General features: G+C 36.2%; 1 protein-coding gene across 2 annotated transcripts in view; it reads left to right on the forward strand.

Annotated features, from left to right (window-relative positions):
• Positions 1 to 3,372, forward strand: part of NCAM2 (neural cell adhesion molecule 2) — a 447,029-nt gene extending 443,657 nt beyond the window's left edge. The window contains exon 17 of one of the 2 annotated variants that reach the window (XM_068270575.1): positions 2,041 to 3,372. In XM_068270575.1, the coding sequence (XP_068126676.1) occupies positions 2,041 to 2,152 (112 nt within the window). In that variant the 3' untranslated portion in view covers positions 2,153 to 3,372. The remainder of the gene's footprint in view (positions 1 to 2,040) is intronic. The other variant, XM_068270576.1, reaches the window with a different exon arrangement.
• The last annotated feature ends 17,316 nt before the right edge of the window (positions 3,373 to 20,688 follow it).

Genomic DNA, 20,688 nt, shown 5'->3' on the forward strand with positions numbered 1-20,688 from the left:
TAATGGAACAGGCTGCCCTGCTTTAGGGCCTGTTTCCACTACACACAGATTGGGCAAATCGCATTTAGTGGAAACAGGCCCATGGGCATTCATTGGAGTCAGTTTTTCTGCATTCATTCTGCATCCAATCTTTGTGTAGTGGAAACAGGCTCTTAGCTGAGTGGAACATCCATACATGACGCATTCCTTAAATTAGTAGAGAGATCATGAATAATCATCCTGCACAACAATAATTCAGTGACTTCATCTAACTTTTAGTATTTTTGACATCACCACCACAGAGTGTAGATGGGGCAGTCTGAAGCTGTCACACACTAAGATAATAAACTGATACACATTGTATAACATTTACACTGTATTTCATTTTTTTAACAACAAAAAAGCGAGGAATCATTGACCTGTTCTCTGTTGTACCTTTAAAATCGTGAGCCCATATATTCAATTACATTACATTCAATGACATCCTAAATTGGGTTTAAAGGAAACCCGAGGTGAAAATAAACAACTTAAATACACCATTGTATCTATCCTCCTTTTCCTAAAATGACTTTTAAGATATTCCAAAGTTTTATTTTATATTTAAATTTACTGTTCAATGAATGTGTCATTGAGCAAAAACAATTAAAGTATGTCAAAGATGTTAATCTATGAACTATTGACCCCTTTTATCTATTTCCTGCTCTCAGAAGCCATTTTCTGCTAGGAAAGTGTTGTATTGTTGTAACTTCTTATCAGTGAGGATTATGCTGTAATCTGACCCTGTCCTGACTCAGACATGAACTGCCACTTACATACCTGATGTTTGACTCTTTCAGGCAGAAATAGAAAAAAAAGGATAACAGCCTAGTTATTTGTGTGCTAGGCACTGTAGATACGCATGTCTATCTCATCATGTCACATGTCACCTCGGGTATCCTTTCATTAATGGCCAGAAACTATTACAATAAATATATTAGCTTGCTTGTTATAAAAACATAAAAACTGAAGTGAAGCAATACAGCTTGTTTTCTTATTAGCACTGATCACAACCTCCATTCTGGTGACTCATCTTGTTTCTTCAACAGAAACATCCGTCTTCTGAAGGGAGATGTGGCCACTTTGGAGACAGCAGCATTCATGCAAAACTGGGCCACTTTCCACTATTGTTATAGTTACATTTCACTACACCTGGCTGTAAAGGGAGAAGGATAGAGCCTCAGGGCAAGAAACAGAAACTGTGGTTTCATTAATCACTTTTGTTTGAGGATATGCCTGACGATGTTTATGCATAGTCTCATTACATGGTCACCTAAATAGCTTTTTGATGTTATGTATAATGTTAGAAGTCTAGTCCAAAATATTTTCCCCCTAATTATAATTTATTTACACTTTACATAGGCATCAGCCTATGAGAGGGGATCGTGTTCGAAGCCTCTTCCATGGACAGCCGAGTGACAGGGCTTTCCCCAGTAATGTGCTGCATTAGATCGCAGCACTGTACAAACAAAAGAAATGACCCCATTTCTTTTTGTTTTTGCTAGTGGTGATTGCCGCTGACAGACTGTTGAGGGAGCTCCACTTTGATCTCCTGTAAAACCCCGCCCCAGGACTTGATGCCAATCGACATTAGCTGGTCCTAGGGCTGCCACTCTCCCACCACCGATTGGTGTTAGGCAGTCGGGAGGGGGTTAATTGTGTATGCAAAGAAACACATTATTTTAAGAGTTTAGTTATGTTCTTACAAAGAGGCATTCCATAAAGTCTTGGATTTAAAAAAAAAAATTTTTTTGGGGGGGGGGGGGGTTGCTGTTGATACAAGTATAATATCCAACATCTGCTAGCTCATATACCTTTCAGCAACCCTTTCTGTGTTGAGATATCACTCAGAAGAAGGTATAAGATTCTATAAATCCAGTCCTAATTTGATAGATCACGTATGGCAATCTCACTAGAGAACTTAAGAGATCACCACTGATGTCTTACTAAATCATGTTTTCTGACAGTGTCAGAAAATGGAACGCCTATAATTTTCTCACTGGCTGTATTTTTTTTTTATTGCAGGAAATTACTACTAAAGGAAGAAAATGGCAAAGAAGCATTGAGTGCCGAAACGATTGAAATTAAAATATCGAATGACATCATCCAAACAAAAGAAAGTGACAGTAAAGCATAGCATGATACAACTCATTATCACTCAATGAGAGAGATTGGTGACGCAAACCCAAACGTCCGTGCTCTGCTGCAGACAATTATCGGCTAATCTTAGCTTTCAGTTGTCAGTACAAGTGTCCATATCCGAAACAACTCACATCTACTGTACTTTAAGGTTTTGTTAATTAATTTAGTATGTTTGTCTGACTGATAACAGTATAAATGTATAAAACTGAAGATGACTGCAAAAATTCCTTTAATTTATTATAAAATAAAGTGTTCTATTTATAAAATATTTTCTTTTTTTCCTTGTTAAAAAGGTGTCCTGTGGTTGGCAAATGCGCTACACTAATATATAATGCATACTTTTCACATCTATTGCTCTTTTCAAGCCATCCTTTGGATGAGATCCCCGGTAAAGTATGTTCATTAGCAGAAGGAAAACCTACTGAAATATATAATGAGTGCACTTGTTTATTCAGTGTTATCCTTGGGGAGTCATGGATGCTAAATTGCTGTAATGTAATTTGCTGCAATTTAAATTGTGTTCCTTGTTGGAAACAAGAGATTTGAAGAGTCCAGGAAAACTGCAAGGGAAAAGTACCAGTCTAATATGGGAAAATGTATACTATATATACAAATGTATATATGTCAAAGCTTTGAATTCATTTTATTAATATAATTAGAAAATAGGTATTGAAAAGAACAATACAATACATACCATTGTAATATGCATATATAGACTTGTATGTAAAAGTTGGGCATCATGACATATACAAAGATTTGTGCCACAACTTAACTTTCAAGTATTATATGAACTTTTAGTTGTTGACGTTTTGGTTCAAGAGACAAGCGTATGCCCAACTGAGTATAACGAAAACAAAAAGAAAACAATAACAACAACAAATACAGAATTTTGCAATAATACATTAATACATTATTGCTGCAGGAAAATATATGTTTGGATCTAATGCTTTAAAGATGTGCTATGTGCACTAGTGAAGTGCATTGGGAGGGGGGCATTGTAGATCTGAACTATGCGAATAGTTGGTGTTGTGTGGTCAGTACATATGATCAGGTGGTTGTAGGTGTGGAAAACCAATCAGACCATAAGTGCCATTCTTTCAAGTATATATCTTCCTTGTTACATGTTCTGGCAAATTAATTTACTGCTCTATTTAAAGACACTGGATTCATTATAAGAATGACAACCAAGCATATACGCTGTGGCAGTCAAGATATTCATCTGCATTGCTATTCATTTCATTCAGAGCTATCTGACTTCTTGACTGCTATGAAACATCTCTTTTATCTCCATTCTTTACTGTTTAAGGTAAATTCCTACAATTAGAGATTATAGTATGTCTAAAAAACATTTTATGTTATTAGACATATTTAGTTGTGGGCCATATAAAAACATAATTAGATCATTTCAGTCAAACCACTGTTAAAGGGAAGGTCCAAGCTACTTAAAAACAGAAAATCTACTTCCTTGGGACTTCCTCCAGCCCATGGCAGCCGTCCTGTTCCCTCGCTGCAGCTCTGCTTCCAGCCGGTCCTCTTCAGTGCAGATGTCAACCTTTTCAGGTCGGCATCTGCTGCGCCTGCGCGAGAGCCGCTCAAGTTCACGCTGACGTCTGGACTGTTCTGTGTAGGTGCTTCTAAAGGATGATGGCCCTTTAAAATATATTTTTAATACTGGAAAGGTTTCTATGATAGTTTGCAGTTTTCATATTGCAGGAGTTATCACATATTACAGGAGTTTGTGGACAGCTTCCCTTCCCCCCATGTAGTTGTCGAATCTGAGCATGCCACTTGCTGTGCTCAGATGGAACATGAGACTGTTTTTAACATGTAATTGCAGCTAAATGGCTCTTGTGGTAACCATCAAGTTGGCTGCACTGCTTGACAAAGAGTAGTTCAGCCATCCATGGAAAAGAGGCCTTAGATCACAAACATGAAAATGTTGGTAATATTTCACAAACACAGGTGCTAAAGTCTTTGCTACAAAATGTAATTGATGTAGCAGACATTGTGGCAATGCAACTCGAGTCAGGATTAATTCAATTAATTAAATGTCCGAAGAGATCTGGTGAAGGACATGGAGAAGACACCGGTGACCTGGCCTAGTTTGTAATATATGTAGAAATGTGTGCTTTAGAAATGTGTGCTACAAGACAAGTATTTCTGACAAGGGCATCCCACAGGGGAGAAGGGGATAACTGTGACCTTTTTTAATTATTGTAGTTGTTTTACATATTTATATCTCACTTAAAGTAGTTAATTACAGATAAAATAAAACAAGTCACACCACTGTCTGTCTCTTAATAGGCCTCAAAATCTATTATTCAAAGGCATTTAAACCCATCCAAATACATAAAACTATACCAATGTCATATCCGCAGTATATGTAGTCAAAATCAAGAATGTCCTAAAGATAGGAGGCAAAGTACTAACTACTGAACTAAGATGCTGCTTTTCTGCCTTTTGTTGGGAGCATAATGCAAAAAAATATTTAAAAGCAAGATATACCGCAAGTGTAGTCTACAGAGTAAAACCTTTTCCATCAACATCTGAGCTGAAAAGTTTGGTTTTGAGAAGGAAAATTTGGGAAATTATTTAGAAAACATTATTAATAGCAAAGAAAACAAGCCTTTAGTTCAGGCACACTACTCTTATTTGCATTTAACAAAATATCATTTTAAATTAATCATGCCTGCAAACATTTTGCTAAAACACACATTTTGTTAACACGTCCTTAGCAACTTGATGCTCACTCCAATATTCAGCGAAAACAATCCACCTTTATTCAAATGGACAAACAGAAGGAGATATCTTTGCTATCTAAAGCCATATGTCCCTATTGACTTTAACATGAGGCTGTGTCTTTGGACTCAGTTTAAGGGTTTAGGGGGAGTTAAGCTATGTACACACGTCGCGATTTTCCAGATGATTTTCCTGATCACTGACGATTTTTTGAGTGCCAAGCGGTCGTTTCCGTGATATCGCGATGTGAGTACAGGCGGACAAGCATGTAATTGTTGCTTAGTGTCGTGCCACAAAAACTACCATCACAGCGGATCAGACCACTAAGATCCCTGATACCTCCCGCACAAAGTACCTCCATCTCTTGAAGTCTTGTTCGCTCCCGACGTGTAACATCGTGTTACTTCGGGCATACCCACCCAGCAGGGAGAGGTGTTGTTAATGAACGTCATCAAGAGGACATCGCAGGACACATTGGGTGATGAATACTCAGCTTTAGTGTGCAGGAACCTGAAATATTCTGAAAATGTTTAAATTGGTACAGCTGATGTTTACATTATTTATTTAAAAAAAGAAGAAGAAAAACTGTAATTTGTTTTTCAAAACTTTTTTATGCAAAAGTTGAAATTTTTGTTTTCTTAAATGCATATTTAAAACAAAATGTGCCAGAACCTGTGGTTTATGTTTAGGTCTACATTGAATACAAGTTAAGGGAAGGGCAAGAGAATGTGCCATAGTTAAAAAAATAAAAATCTTTAAGTGTGTAATTAGCAATTATAATTTCAAAATATCACATAGCTATGTCTCTCTGGTTTTGTAGCAAACACCATCCCCTGACTGACATTACCAGAGTCTTCAATAACTTTATGAACCCCTTAAACCTGATGTCAGTGCCAATCAGGGTACCTACTCCTTTTTGGGTATACTAGAAGATTTTGATCAATGTTAATGGCAAACATAATTGTGGACACCCACTTTTTGTTTCTGATTTGCTAAGGTATTACAAAGATATTTTATATCTCTACTGATTCACTCATGAGTGATCCACAAGTTTTGCGATCAAGATTGACCAAAATATGTCTATTATATAGTTAGAATGTATCAAACTCGTAGTCTTCAAATGAGATCAAAGGGTTACTTTTTCTTTGTCACTTTTACTATAATAAATGTTTTCTTTATTCCATTTTCAATTATTTTGAGCTATATATAACAATAGTTTCATTAGGTAAATGACCAGAACCAGTAAAGTATCTTCTGCATGTACCGTATTTTTCGGAATATAAGACGCTCCGGAATATAAGACGCACCTAGGTTTAGAGGATAAAAATCAGGGGAAAATAAAAAATACAGTTTACCTAGGTGCGTCCAAGTTCCAGGAGCGCCTTGTGGACATTGCCCCCTTCCCAAGATCTCTATCTAAGCTACACTAATGCCTGCTACCTTACAAGCTACACTAACCCCCTGCCACCCCCAGCAGCTCCATTAACCACATTCATTATGCTTTTCCGTTTTTTTTGACCCCCTGTTGGTAGCCAAAGAGACCCCTTTAGGCAGCCAGTGGGCCTCAGCCAGGCAGTATGTGCGGCCATTTGTCCCCCTCTTATACGCAGCCCTGGAGTTATAAGAGCCACCAGTCAGATGCGGGTCAGTGCAGAGCGGCAGGTATGGCAGCATACTGTGGCCGCGATCGGTATGGATGTCGGTGAGGCGGCCGGAGATCAGCCTGCTTGGCTCTAAGTAAGAGGCATGCTATTCATGCAGAGCGCAGCGGAAGGTGTTATTACCGATCCGGGATCCAGCCGACGAGTCCTCCATCTGCTTCTCTATCTTCAATACCGGCTCGTGCTGATCCCCGTCCTGTTACTTCCTGGTCTGACGCTCTCTCACTGCGTGACCCTGATGCACGTGAGCCGCCGAGGTCACGCAGTGAGAGAGCGTCAGACCAGGAAGTAACAGGACGGGGATCAGCACGAGCCGGTATTGAAGATAGAGAAGCAGATGGAGGACTCATCGGCTGGATCCCGGATCGGTAATAACGCCTTCCGCTGCGCTCTGCATGAATAGCATGCCTCTTACTTAGAGCCAAGCAGGCTGATCTCCGGCCGCCTCCCCGACATCCATACCGATCGCGGCCACAGTATGCTGCCATACCTGCCGCTCTGCACTGACCCGCATCTGACTGGTGGCTCTTATAACTCCAGGGCTGCGTATAAGAGGGGGACAAATGGCCGCATATACTGCCTGGCTGAGGCCAATATGCCAGTGCTAAATTGCTAACATTTGGAATATAAGACGCACTGACTTTTTCTCCCCACTTTTGGGGGAGAAAAAGTGCGTCTTATATTCCGAAAAATACGGTATATAGTATTTGAAGAGTACAGATTATTTATTTTTCTATAGCGTAACAATGTGCTATACTAATACATTCTAATTGTTGTACAGCTAGTTATGGGTGTGCCAATTTAACTTTCGTATTTAGTCAGCAAAAAAAAATATTTGGAGCAGGTTTAGGTTGTTTGTCCAAAGGTTATAGAGAGACATAAAAAATTGCAGCCAGAGGCAAAGACCAGGATGAGATAATCCCCATTGCAATGACTTTCTTATACCAATGCTCAATTTCAGCATCACTTCAGACTAAACTGAATTTTGCATTTTCCCACTTATCCTCACATTGCTTTCCTATTATTGATATACTTGAAACTTAAAATGAATACAACAAGGAGCTGCAAAGCTAATTTTTATATAAAATAATTGCCAACATTAGCTTTATTTATCGAAGTTAGAAAGCTTAGTTGCATTTTTGTGAATCATGTAAAATATTTATTTGTTCTTTTTCTATCCAAAAATCTTGTGAGTACAGCTATATTTCAGATGTGCTTGTTGTTTGAAACTAGTTACGGTGGATTCTATTAGTGCTACAGTTTCTTTTGTAGTATTTTTTAAAAGATCTTGTAGTATAACTTTTCCCTGCAATTAGACATATTAAACACATATGTTAGTATACCAAAAGCAAGAAATCAAATAGTTTAAACTGGACACTTTTTAAAATATCCAATTGAAAGTACTTTATTTTTTTTTATATTCCATGTCATGCCTGTATCTATGGGAACAATTACAAAAACTATACTGTCATCTTATGAACTACAAATACATTCATGCTCAGGATACATAAATTCTATTTCTCCTCCTCTTTAATGTACAGAATTACTTACTATTAAAAAAGATCTGATATATAATTTTTGAAAATGTAATTTGCTAATAGCTGCTGCATTTTGTACAATATAGAAAAATAATGGCTGCATCTTCTGTACCCGAAGATACAGTGTACTTAACCTTATAGTTGGAAGTGGCACCTGTAGTAATAGCAGTACAGTATTGCACCATGTTTGTATTGATGAGCATAATGACCTAATTACGATTGCACAAAATTTTGCATAATTTACAAAATTATGATTAGGCAGTAATTGAAAATTTGTGATTTCAGAAAATTACGCAAAAAATTAGCATTTATGCGATTTTCATAATTACTTCCGTTTTTTGTAATTACGAATGTTTTCATAATGGAACCGAATCGGAATTTCATGTTTAATGTGGAACTTCAGCCATTCTCAAAATTGTGTTCCAGTCCAGAGCCTCCTGATACATTTAAAGTGACAACAGGTGCAGGGACCTTTGCATTATCAGATATTGCAAGGCCCAAAACCAAGAGTCTCAGCATGCATGACCACTAAGTGCATCTTGACAAAGAGCACCTGTCTTAGAAAAGGCCGCAGATAGACCCTCCTGATACATTTAAAGCGACAGCACATGCAATCAATGAGTGACTTTCCTGAGTTTAGTAATTACTTAAATTTGCATAATTACTATTAGAAACAAAAATATATCAATTTTTGTAATTAAAATAACCGTTTCAATAGAAAATACAAAATAACGAAATGTTGCATTTAAACACAAATTTGCACGTAAACCCAAAATTACGTGACGGAAATTTTGCTTAAGGAATTCCGAATTACTGTTTGTATGGCAATTACGAAATTACAAATTTGGCGACTTAGTTGCAAAATTTGCATCCATATTTACGGCTCAATACTACATGTTAGCCATCAGTAAAAAAAAGGAAGTAAAATCAGGAAGTTTTGAAGCAGGATGATATTATTTCTAACTTAAAGCGGACCCAAACCGAACATTTTTTTAATTCAAAATATTTAGTTGCACCACTCTGACACATACAAAGATAAATAAACACTCCTTCAAGCCTATGAGCATTTCAGTGCATGCTTTTCACCCTTCTCCTTTCATAACTAGGGTTATACAGGTGGCAGCCATTAGCAATTCCTCCTTTGCCAGACACTTGCTATTGCACCAGTTTGCCGGTTTCTGTCCCGGCAATATTAAAGGAAGGGAGGGGTTTCTCAATTAAATGTAAAATATTTTATATTTGTCATCATGCAGCTGATAAAAGGCTGATATTTATTATTATAATTTAGAAAATAGATTTTATTTCTGAAATCTTGTATTTTTAATTTGGGTCCACTTTAAACTTAAATAGAGCAAGCTTACTTTTTTCTTTTAAGTTAGCTAATAAATGGTATCATCCTGATTCAAAACTTCCTGCCTGTAGTAATATGAAAGAAATTTAACAAAATGAATACTGGCTATTTAGTAATTTGTTTTATCTGTTTATGCTTAATGTATTGTTTTTAATTATTTGTAATAAAACATTGCAACATCATGTTTGACATGTAAGCTGCAAAGCCTGTGGGGTTTTCTAAAAATGAGACACCACACATCTGTATTGCTAAGTATCAACTTGAGGAACATTAAATATCATGAGTGGACTTTTAAATCTTTGGCTGTATTTATTAAAAGATAATTGTTTATTTTTAATTGGCTTGATTTTCATATTTAAACTTTTGGAACTATGCACACAGCTGCAACTGCACAGCTGTTCATCTCTTAAAGTAGCAAACTCACTATATTTCACAATGACCTAGGCATGTGTTGATAAATATCACCAATTAGAAGCAGATCATTTTTTTAATACATATAGCCTGAATTGTCACAATAAAGTTTGTTCTCCAATAATTACTGAAAACACTCAGCTAATATGGCATAGCTTTTAGCTTTTAGCTTTTTATTAAATTGTTTTGAATTAAAATAAAAACGACTTAAGTCTTAAGTGCTAAAGAAGTTAACATACTGTATTTACAGTAATTTAATACATTTCACAGCTATATACATTCTCATTAAGTTAATTTTACCGCAGGGAATTAGATGAGAGACCATACTGGAAGATGGACTTCAGGAATCTCGACCTGAACAACCTATGCAATTTTTGTTTTTGTAACAAAAGTTTACTACATTTTTTTTTGCACGTGTGGTCAAATGTATGTCTACACTAATAACAATAACTAATAATAAGTAAAATAATACGACATTCTGTTCAGTTACTGACCTACTAGGACTGGATAATTTACTGCCAATAGTTTTGTTTTGACAGCCTTTATTTATACTTAATTGTTTAGATTCAGAATAGAATTGAAAGTTGGTAGTATTATTTTTTCTTTATTTTTTGTTGTTTGTTTCTTCTTTATTAACTGATAATTCATAAATTATGAGGCAGTAATAGATCTTTAATCAGGCAACTACTTGAACAAAATGTAAGGTTATATATTGCACTGGATAGGATTAAAAATTGTTCCTAATATTACTTTATCTGCACTGAGATGATTTCTCCTCAGTTTCCATCTATTTTACATCTGGCACAGGGACAAAAGTAAAGTAAATGTAAAAATGTTATGGTTGTCACTGTGACACAAACTCGGGATAAAGCTCTAAACTGTGAAAGATAGAATTTTCCCTCCCTTCTCCCTCTGGTGAGAATTGCTTTAACTGGCTGTTATATTGCTGAGACAAGAAATAAGGGTAAACATGCCCTTCGAACGCAAACAGCAATGCATTTTTGACAGAATTTTTAAGTATAGAACCCACTACCCATCGCAAATCTCTAATGTTTTTAATTAGCGCTTTGTAAGCAATTTTTATGAGCATTTTCCGATGATTTTGGTAGCAATTTTAAAAAGTGTAAGCGTTTTGCCAACAATTGTGAAAGTGATTTCCAATTAGCCTTTTTAATTCTGATTGGTCCTTCCTAATTATTGACATTTTTGTTACAGTTTGCAGTAATTTAAAACGCACACATATCGCTATGTGTAGCAATTCATGAGCAATTTGCCAGCGTTTCAATACTTTACATTGAAGTGCAAATGCTCCCAAACAAATTCCACAGAAGCGATTGGGATTAGCAAAATCACAACCACAGGACATGCAGCATGCATGTCCTGTGGTTGTGATTTTGCTAATCCCAATCGCTTCTGTGGAATTTGTTTGGGAGCATTTGCACTTGTATGGGAGCATTTGCACAGTGTGTGCGCGCGTTGCGGGGGTAGCATCTGTGACCTTGCACCCATTTTTTTAATGGGTGGGCCTTTTTACTAGTATAAAAATAAAGTGTAAAAAAAGAACAAAAAGAAACATTTTGACTGCTGCTTGTCTTCTAAATGGGGAATTACGTTAGCAATTCTTAGACCGACAAATACAGAAAAAAACTATGGTGATTTTTTTCTTTTGATTATGTTCAATTGTAAACATAGGTTATGGGTCAGCAGCTCATGATCTCCAATAACACAGCTGAACCTTGACAGCCAGCGAAAGACTTATGATGTTAATCAATGATCTCCATGAAAGTATTCTTAGTTCAAGAACTCCTCACCCATAGCAAATGTGATTCTGGTAAGCAGTTTTTGCACCGCTTCTATGCACATGAAAAATGTGCTTATTATAACAATATGGTAAAGAAAAGGTTTCAACACAAGATTCTGCATCTAATTGGCCCACTTACAAATATCACAAAATATTGTAAAGAGGCCGATTTAAAGGCATGCTGGCAAACAGCTACTTTTGTTCTATTGCAATGTGTTTGAGCAGTGCTTTGATAATACATAAAAGTATGCATTATATTTTACCGTAGCCTTAAAGCCTTTATGATATATTAGAGCGACACAATGTCAAAGAGAGATTCTAGTGCTTTTACTGCTATTGAATGTTACCATTTGTGTAATGAAATTAGATTTTAGATACAGTAAGTAGCATATATAAATCTTCTGACCTGGCAAAGCTATGTTTCTGAACGCAGTATGGGGCATGCTGAAATCACAACGGAAGCATTTTATGGAAATGGAAAGAAAAAAAAATGTCACAATCTATTCATGTATATTTTTAATGTCTTCAGGAGGGAGACAGTTTATAGTAACTTGTAAGATATGTCAAAACTGAAAAAAAAGATATTCTTACATTTTTTATATGATATTTACACAGATCTGTATAACTATTGCTTATCTTGTCAAAATGTGATTCCAAATTGTATTATATGTTGAAATAGTTATTTTATTCAAGACATGCTGCGATTATTAGAATTCATTTATTATTGCAAGTAGCTTAAGGGGTCTTTCTATTGTCATAGGATTTTAATAATTTGGCTTGTACATAATCTTGCTCTATATTTGATAAGATACCGCCTTTACTTTAATTTTTTTCTGGTATACTTTCTCTAATATCACATTCTAACCATGAAATAAAATAAGGTTGTGCTACAGATATTTTTCTATACAACAAAGGAGACTAGGTCACATGTAAAAAGTTTTTTTTATGACAATATTATAGGTCATATCTTTTTAACTTTTCTCGTTAGTTTTTTCCAAGGGGATAATGTCTCATCTTATCTAAAACATATTTTTTTCAGTGCTTAGCCACTGAAAAAGTAACAAAAAGTGGGTAAAAAAGTAGTATCAAACTCATTTTGAGTAATTGCTTGCTTGGTGGGAGAAGTTTGAAAATATTTACTTAGAGATAACTCAGGAGAAAAGTTATTAGGATAGGACCCTATGGTGCATAGGCAATTCATTATTTTCTTCTGAGTTTTCTGCTTGGTGATGTTTTCACAACTTGTCATAAAGTACTTTTTAAACCACCAGCCAGCAAGATGTTGACAGTACTTGTTTTTAACAACTTTCTGATAATTTTTTAATTGTAAAATGTTGAAAAGCTAAAGAGAATATGAAAATGTCCTAGGAGGTAACGCAGTAGAAAAAGTTAATTGCATATTGCCCTATCGGCCCAATCAAAATCACCTTTTCTCCTAAGTTTTCTCCTAAGAGATACTTTTTGTGTTACTTTTCTGTTTAAAAGAACTTTTCAGCACTCTGCTGTTGAAAAAGTACCAAAAAATAGATGAAAAAGTACTGCCAAAATTATTATGAGTATTTTTTTTTTCTAGCTGGTGGCTTCAAATGCTTTTATTGATCCAATGTGAAAATATTATGCAGGTAAAAAGAAGAAAAGGTGAATTGGATCAGGTCCCATATCTCTTATGCACAGTTGCTGTTAATTTGCAATGGACTTGCTGCTAAATATTTCACACTAGCAGCAAATTGAATCTGCATAGATGTGTATTAAAGCTACTATAATCTCCAGCCACAGCAGAACTGCCTTTACAAAGCAGACAATTCTAGTTGCCTAAGGCATCTTTAACATGAGCAGCTACAGGTTGTGCATTAACTGCCTGCCAGATGCTCGTGTGGTTTGCCAGGTGTTTGCTTGCATTCAGAATGGGCAATAAAGAGGCATCATCTCATAAAGGTGTTTTGAGCATATGTGTGGGGTTTCAAATGTTGTTGATTGGATGCATTGAATTGCAGCCAGAAGATGCTTGGTAATCAGCAGATGAAAGGATGTGAAAGAGGCCTACTGTGAAAGAGGCCTGCTATAAAATCATATGGAGCTTCAAGTTCTTCTTAGTGTAGCACATCTACTAGAAAGCATAAGTAGCAACTGGACTAGAGATTTACTACGAAGATGGTACTTTATGCCTCTGTGCATGTGTAATGACCCATAGGTTACCTATAAATAGGGATGCTTGTTCAGATTTTTTCAGGATTCAGAATTTTCCCCCTCTTATTTCGACTCTTCTGCTTAACATACCCTGAAAATGTGGTGTTTCTAGCACCTATGGGAGCTTGCTATTAACCTCTAAAGTAGGCAGCCCCTGACTGTAATGTAAAATGCGAAAAAGCCATATTACTGATAAGCAGTATGCCGCTGAATTTAGGGGTTAATAGCAAAGCCACCATAGGTGCTAAAACCACCACATTTTCAGGATAAGTTAAGCAGAGGAGTCGGAGCAAGAGGAAAAAAATCAAATAGACCTTGTAGTTTTTGAGAAAATCAATGTAAAAATTTGGCAGAAATTACCACGGAAATCCGCATCGGTATGCGGAAATCAGTAACGGAAATCTTAATTGACAAATCGGATTTTCCGCGGAAATGGAAATTGGCAATTCTGACCATCCCTACCTTTAAATGCAGAAAGCTTGGGTTAACAGGGTTTTTAGCACTGAAACGAAAACTAATGAGTCCTGAGACAATTTTAAAAGACCATCAGACCTAAAAAGACCCTCAGAACTAACACAAGGTTTTTGTTTTTTAATATATAAATGTTAACATATTGTCCTTACAAGTAATCAAATACAGTATTACTATTATTATTTTTGTTATTACTTTTTTTTGGAAATTAATGATGTTGTGCTTTTTACTTTACTCTAAACAGACTATCTACTATCCATCCTCATCTGAGTAAAAAGCAAATCTAACGTGAACATAAATTGATGAGATCAACAATTGTATCTCTAGCCCTACTCATAAGTAGGATTTTCCTAATTTGTTAGTGTTTAAAGGATAAAAAAATAAGTTTTTGTTTTCTCAGCTGAATGATGACAGTTTTTAGATGCTTTAAAACTCCCATCTTGAACGTCTGATTTTTTTTTAATCTATCCTCTTCACTCTGACTAGTCTCTCTACCATGCAAGATTTATGAGAGTTATTTTACAGTCTCACTGAAGTCTAACCATAGAGAAACTGATATTCTGAGCCCCGGAAATTAAACCCTTACAGAAGCCTAGTTCTATGTAGGCTTGGCACTGTGCAATACACGTGTTTATTTTATCATGCCATATGTCAGTTTAGGTATCCTTTAAAATAGCAGTGGGAAAACCTTTGTCCATTAATCAGTAGTGGCCCATAGTAATTAGCTTAGGAGAAAAAAAAAGTTAATTGAATAAGAGCCATCATCTGGGAATAGAGAGCCTGTAGGTTTGGAAAAAGCATGCACATTTTTAGTTAAAGTAAACCAAAGATCAGAAAATACAAAGAGTCAATACTGTACTTACCCGAAGCTTCCTCCAGCCCCATAAACATGTGTGAGTCCCTTGCCATCCTCCCACGGTCTGTCATTCAGCTGTGATCAGCCCTGGTAACTGCTTCAGTTGCGTTAGTCTGGGTCTTCTGCGCTCGCATGGGGATCCGCACATGCGCAAAAGACCCAGACTGGACACGACTGAGCCAGTTGTCAGGGCTGATTGCTGCTGAACGGCAGACCGTGGGAGGATGGTGAGGGACTCGCACATGTTTATGGGGCTGGAGGAAGTATCGTTTCCTTGTATTTTCTCATCTCTGGTACACTTTAAGGTTAAGCATGTTCACTTAAAATTTGCAAGATGCAGATACAAGCCAAATAATTAAAGTTATCAGAAGACAGTGTACCCCTTTAAAGTTTCATGGCTAACATCACAAAGCAATGACAATCTTAGTTAATTTCACTTCTAGATGCAAAAAAATAATAAAAAAAGGATTCCTAACATTAATGTACAGTATTAATGATACCAGACAGAGACATTAATCTTTGTTCATATATGCACAGGATTTCATTTTCATGCTTTTTTTTTGTAAAGTATATACTATGCTATGAAAAAAAAATCAAGTCTATTGTCATCCAGTTGTGAAGTTCTATTTGTTCTTCAGGATGTTCACTTGGAAGTATGGATGATAAAAATCTTTTTTATAAATAATTTGTGTTTAGGCTATTAATTTCTTAAAACTACACTTGCAATATGTATTGGGATCAAATTCTTAACATACAAGCACCAACTCTAGTCCACACGGGCCTTATTCATGCCAGTATTAAGGATAGGTTAAGAAATAGAGAAATGTTTTCTTTTTGATGAACCTTTCCTAATACAGTCCCATCAGCTGTTTTGAGCTGTGCTAAATATTTGTGAGGACCTCAGTAAGGACTGGAGTTCAACATCCCTAGCTTGAAAAATAAATAAAATAATTTAAAGGGTATGTATGATTGATCGAAATTCAGAAAATATGTTTTAAACAGTTTTTACTTTACTTTTTTTGTATTAAAAAAATGTATACACACACACACACACACACACACACACACACACACACAGTAAGTAAAATCCAGCACTGTCTGCGGCCCATATGCAATTCACTTTTTCTCCAGTGTTTTCTCCTGTGTAATATTTTCATAAGTTGCCAATAAAATGCCTTTTAAACCAAAAGCTAACAAGAAAATACACAACATATTTTTTATAGTACCATTTTTATAGTACTCTTTCACCTACTTTTTAGTACTTTTTTCATTGTAAAGTGCTGAAAATGTATTTTAAACAGAAGATGAAAAAATATCTCCTAGGAGAAAACTCCGGAGAAAAAGTGAATTGCATATGGGCCTGCATGTCTTGAGGAAAATTTGCTATAATTAAACAAAGTGTGTGTTACTCACAACCAGACAGCTTGAATCTTCTCATGTGACACATTTTTTTTACCTGAATGAAAACATTCAAAAGCTATTTTTCTTTATTATTAAGCCAAATAACTTAAAGGACCATTATCACGAAAAATTGTAAAATTTAAAATACATGTAAATATATACAAGTAAGAAAATATTTTTTTCCAGAGTAAAATAAGCCATAAATTAATTTTCTCCTATGTGGCTATTGCTTACTGTAGGTAGTAGAAATCTGACAGAACTGACAGGTTTTGGACTAGCCCATCTATTCAGGGCTTTGTTGAGTTTCAAAAGCATTTAGTGAATGGCAGTTGCTCTGTCCAACTGCCAAAAAACTGTGCAGCGACCAAGGAGGCTGGCCAGCATCATTGTATAAATCATTTTCAGCGATTTATAAAGAATAAAGGCCCTGCTGAGAATCCCCCATGAGGAGATGGATAGCCCAAAACCTGTCAGTAATGTGAGATTTCTACTAACTACTGTAAGTGACAGCAATATAGGAGAAAAGTAAATTATGGCTCATTTTTGGAAGAAAAATACTTCTTATTTGTATGTGTTTACATGCATTTTACATTTTACGATTTTCGCGATAGTGGGTCTTTGAAAAAGGAAATTATACATTCCCTTTAATGCCTGGAAACATAAACAGTATAACTTCAAGTAACACAATATAAGTGACGTAGAGACCTAAGCAAGGTAAATCAGGTCTAACATTTACAGTGGTGTGAAAAACTATTTCCCCCTTCCTGATTTCTTATTCTTTTGCATGTTTGTCACACTTAAATGTTTCTGCTCATCAAAAATCGCTAACTATTAGTCAAAGATAACCTAATTGAACACAAAATGCAGTTTTAAATGATGGTTTTTATTATTTAGTGAGAAAAAAAAAAACAAATCTACATGGCCCTGTGTGAAAAAGTGATTCCCCCCCCCCCCCCCCTTGTTAAAAAATAACTTAAAGGTGGTTTATTACACCTGAGTTCAATTTCTGTAGTCACCCCCAGGCCTGATTACTGCCACACCTGTTTCAATCAAGAAATCACTTAAATAGGAGCTATTTGACACAGAGAAGTAGACCAAAAGCACCTCAAAAGCTAGACATCATGCCAAGATCCAAAGAAATTCAGGAACAAATGAGAACAAAAGTACTGTAATTGAAATCTATCAGTCTGGTAAAGGTTATAAAGCCATTTCTAAAGCTTTGGGACTCCAGCAAACCACAGTGAGAGCCATTATCCACAAATGGCAAACAAATGGAACAGTGATGAACCTTCCCAGGAGTGGCCGGCCGACCAAAATTACCCCAAGAGCGCAGAGAAAACTCATCCGAGAGGCAACAAAAGACCCCAGGACAACATCTAAAGAACTGCAGGCCTCACGTGCCTCAATTAAGGTCAGTGTTCACGACTCCACCATAAGAAAGAGACTGGGCAAAAACAGCCTGCATGGAAGATATCCAAGGCGCAAACCACTTTTAAGCAAAAAGAACATTAAGGCTCGTCTCAATTTTGCTAAAAAAAAATTCAATGATTGCCAAGACTTTTGGGAAAATACCTTGTGGACCGACGAGACAAAAGTTGAACTTTTTGGAAGGTGCGTGTCCCGTTACATCTGGCGTAGAAGTAACACAGCATTTCAGCAGAAGAACATCATACCAACAGTAAAATATGGTGGTGGTAGTGTGATGGTCTGGGGTTGTTTTGCTGCTTCAGGACCTGGAAGGCACGCTGTGATAGATGGAACCATGAATTCTACTGTCTGCCAAAAAATCCTGAAGGAGAATGTCCGGCCATTTGTTTGTCAACTCAAGCTGAAGCGATCTTGGGTGCAGCAGGACAATGACCCAAAACACACCAGCAAATTCACCTCTGAATGGCTGAAGAAAAACAAAATGAAGACTTTGGAGAGGCCTAGTCAAAGTCCTGACCTGAATCCTATTGAGATGTTGTGGCATGACCTTAAAAAGGCGGTTCATGCTAGAAAACACTCAAATAAAGCTGAATTACAACAATTCTGCAAAGATGAGTGGGCCAAAAATCCTCCAGAGTGCTGTAAAAGACTTGTTGCAAGTTATCGCAAATGCTTGATTGCAGTTATTGCTGCTAAGGGTGGCCTAACCAGTTATTAGGTTCAGCTGGCAATTTCTTTTTCACACAGGGCCATGTAGGTTTTGAGGTCTTTTTCTCACTAAATAATAAAAACCATCATTTAAAACAGCATTTTGTGTTCAATTATGTTATCTTTGATTAATAGTTAACGGTTTTTGATGAGCAGAAACATTTAAGAATGACAAACATGCAAAAGAATAAGAAATCAGGTAGGGGACAAATAGTTTTTCACACCACTGTACCATTTAAACTTAGATGAACTATATCACTCGGTGTGTTTGCATTGCCACCAGTGTATTTTAGATATACTGAGCAATTAAAGTAGAATGATATTTCCTTTCTATTAAACCTTCTTAGATTTTTTTTTTATTTTAAAGTTACCAACTGAAAATGTTTTAAACATCTCTCTGCAGTCAGTTTGTCAGATTACCTATCTGACTGACTACTAAGATAGCAGGAAAAAAACTTTAATGCGTTAAAGTTGCAAGGATAAAGGATTATCTTTCAACAGGAAGGGATACCTGAGAAAATTAGTTTATCATTTTAACAAAATAAAGCATAAAAAAGCCACTTGTCTCACTCTGAGATGTGTAATCCTAGAGTGAGATGAATTGCTTTTTTATGTTTTATGCTTTTTTTAGTAGTAGAAATGACAGTCATATTTAAAGCATGTTATGTTAAAGGGAAATGGTATTTAAAGAATAATCCCAACAACTCCTATTACTAGGGGGATAATTGTGTTTAACACATCCTGAAGTTCTACATTAAAGGATACCAGTTGTCAAAAAAACCTACTATGGAGTGGTTAGGGGAGTAGGAGCTAATACTTACAGCTACTTTTATTCCCCTCAGTCAGCCGCCATTCTCTTGTAATCCTTCCCAGTCTTCTCCGCAAGTCACCACAAGTCAGATGACTCTCCTGACACCTCGCATGCGCAGTATGCCCTTTCTGCTTCTCTGTGGCCACGCTGCCTCATCATTATGCGTGGCCACACATGGGAAGCACTGTGCCGCAGCCACGCATGGGAAGCTGTCCCTTCATGCTTACAAGTCCAGTAATGTTTGGTTTCTCAGCACCTAATATTTTACTCTCAGTTCATATAGTTCAAAGTGTTGTTTTTCTCTTATGCTGGGGATACATGGTTTGTTTTGAACCATGTAACTGAGTACTGATGGCAGCGCTGATAATTTCCGCGCAGATCGATTCCCTGCTCGATACTGCGGGCAGCACAATGGTCAGAAATGAAGAGAAGATAAAGAAGGGGACGAGCGGGAATCGATCCGGCCACGCACGGGGACAAGCGGGGACACGCCGCAATCTATCGTGCGGCTCGATACATGGTTCAAAATGAACCGAGTATCCCCAGCATTAGGGACAATTATTTCCAAATTTGGTAACTCTCAAAATTTTAGAATGGAGATACAAAGCATAATATCTATATACAACATGTATTTGAAAATGTGTGAAACATCTTTACTCCAAGAAAGCTAATGGTAAATAAGTAACAAGACTCCTGAATGGATGCATTTATTGTTCAATATGGTAAATAGCATATATATATATATATATATATATATATATATATATATATATATATATATATATATATATATATATATATATATATATATACACACACACAGTGGGATGCGTAAGTTTGGACAGCCTCGTTAATCGTCATGATTTTCCTGTATAAATCATAGGTTGTTACGATAAAAAATGTCAATTAAATATATCATATAGGAGACACACACAGCGATATTTGAGTGAAATGAAGTTTATTGGATTTACAGAAAGTGTGCAATAATTGTTTAAACAAAATTAGGCAGGTGTATAAATTTAGGCACCACAAAATAGAAATGAAATCAATATTTAGTAGATCCTCCTTTTGCAGAAATTACGGCCTCTAATGGTTTCCTGTAGGTTCCAATGAGAGTCTGGATTCTGGTTAAAGGTATTTCGGACCATTCCTCTTAACAAAACATCTG

The sequence above is a fragment of the Hyperolius riggenbachi genome, chromosome 2 (assembly GCF_040937935.1).
Source record: "Hyperolius riggenbachi isolate aHypRig1 chromosome 2, aHypRig1.pri, whole genome shotgun sequence".
Taxonomy (NCBI): domain Eukaryota; kingdom Metazoa; phylum Chordata; class Amphibia; order Anura; family Hyperoliidae; genus Hyperolius; species Hyperolius riggenbachi.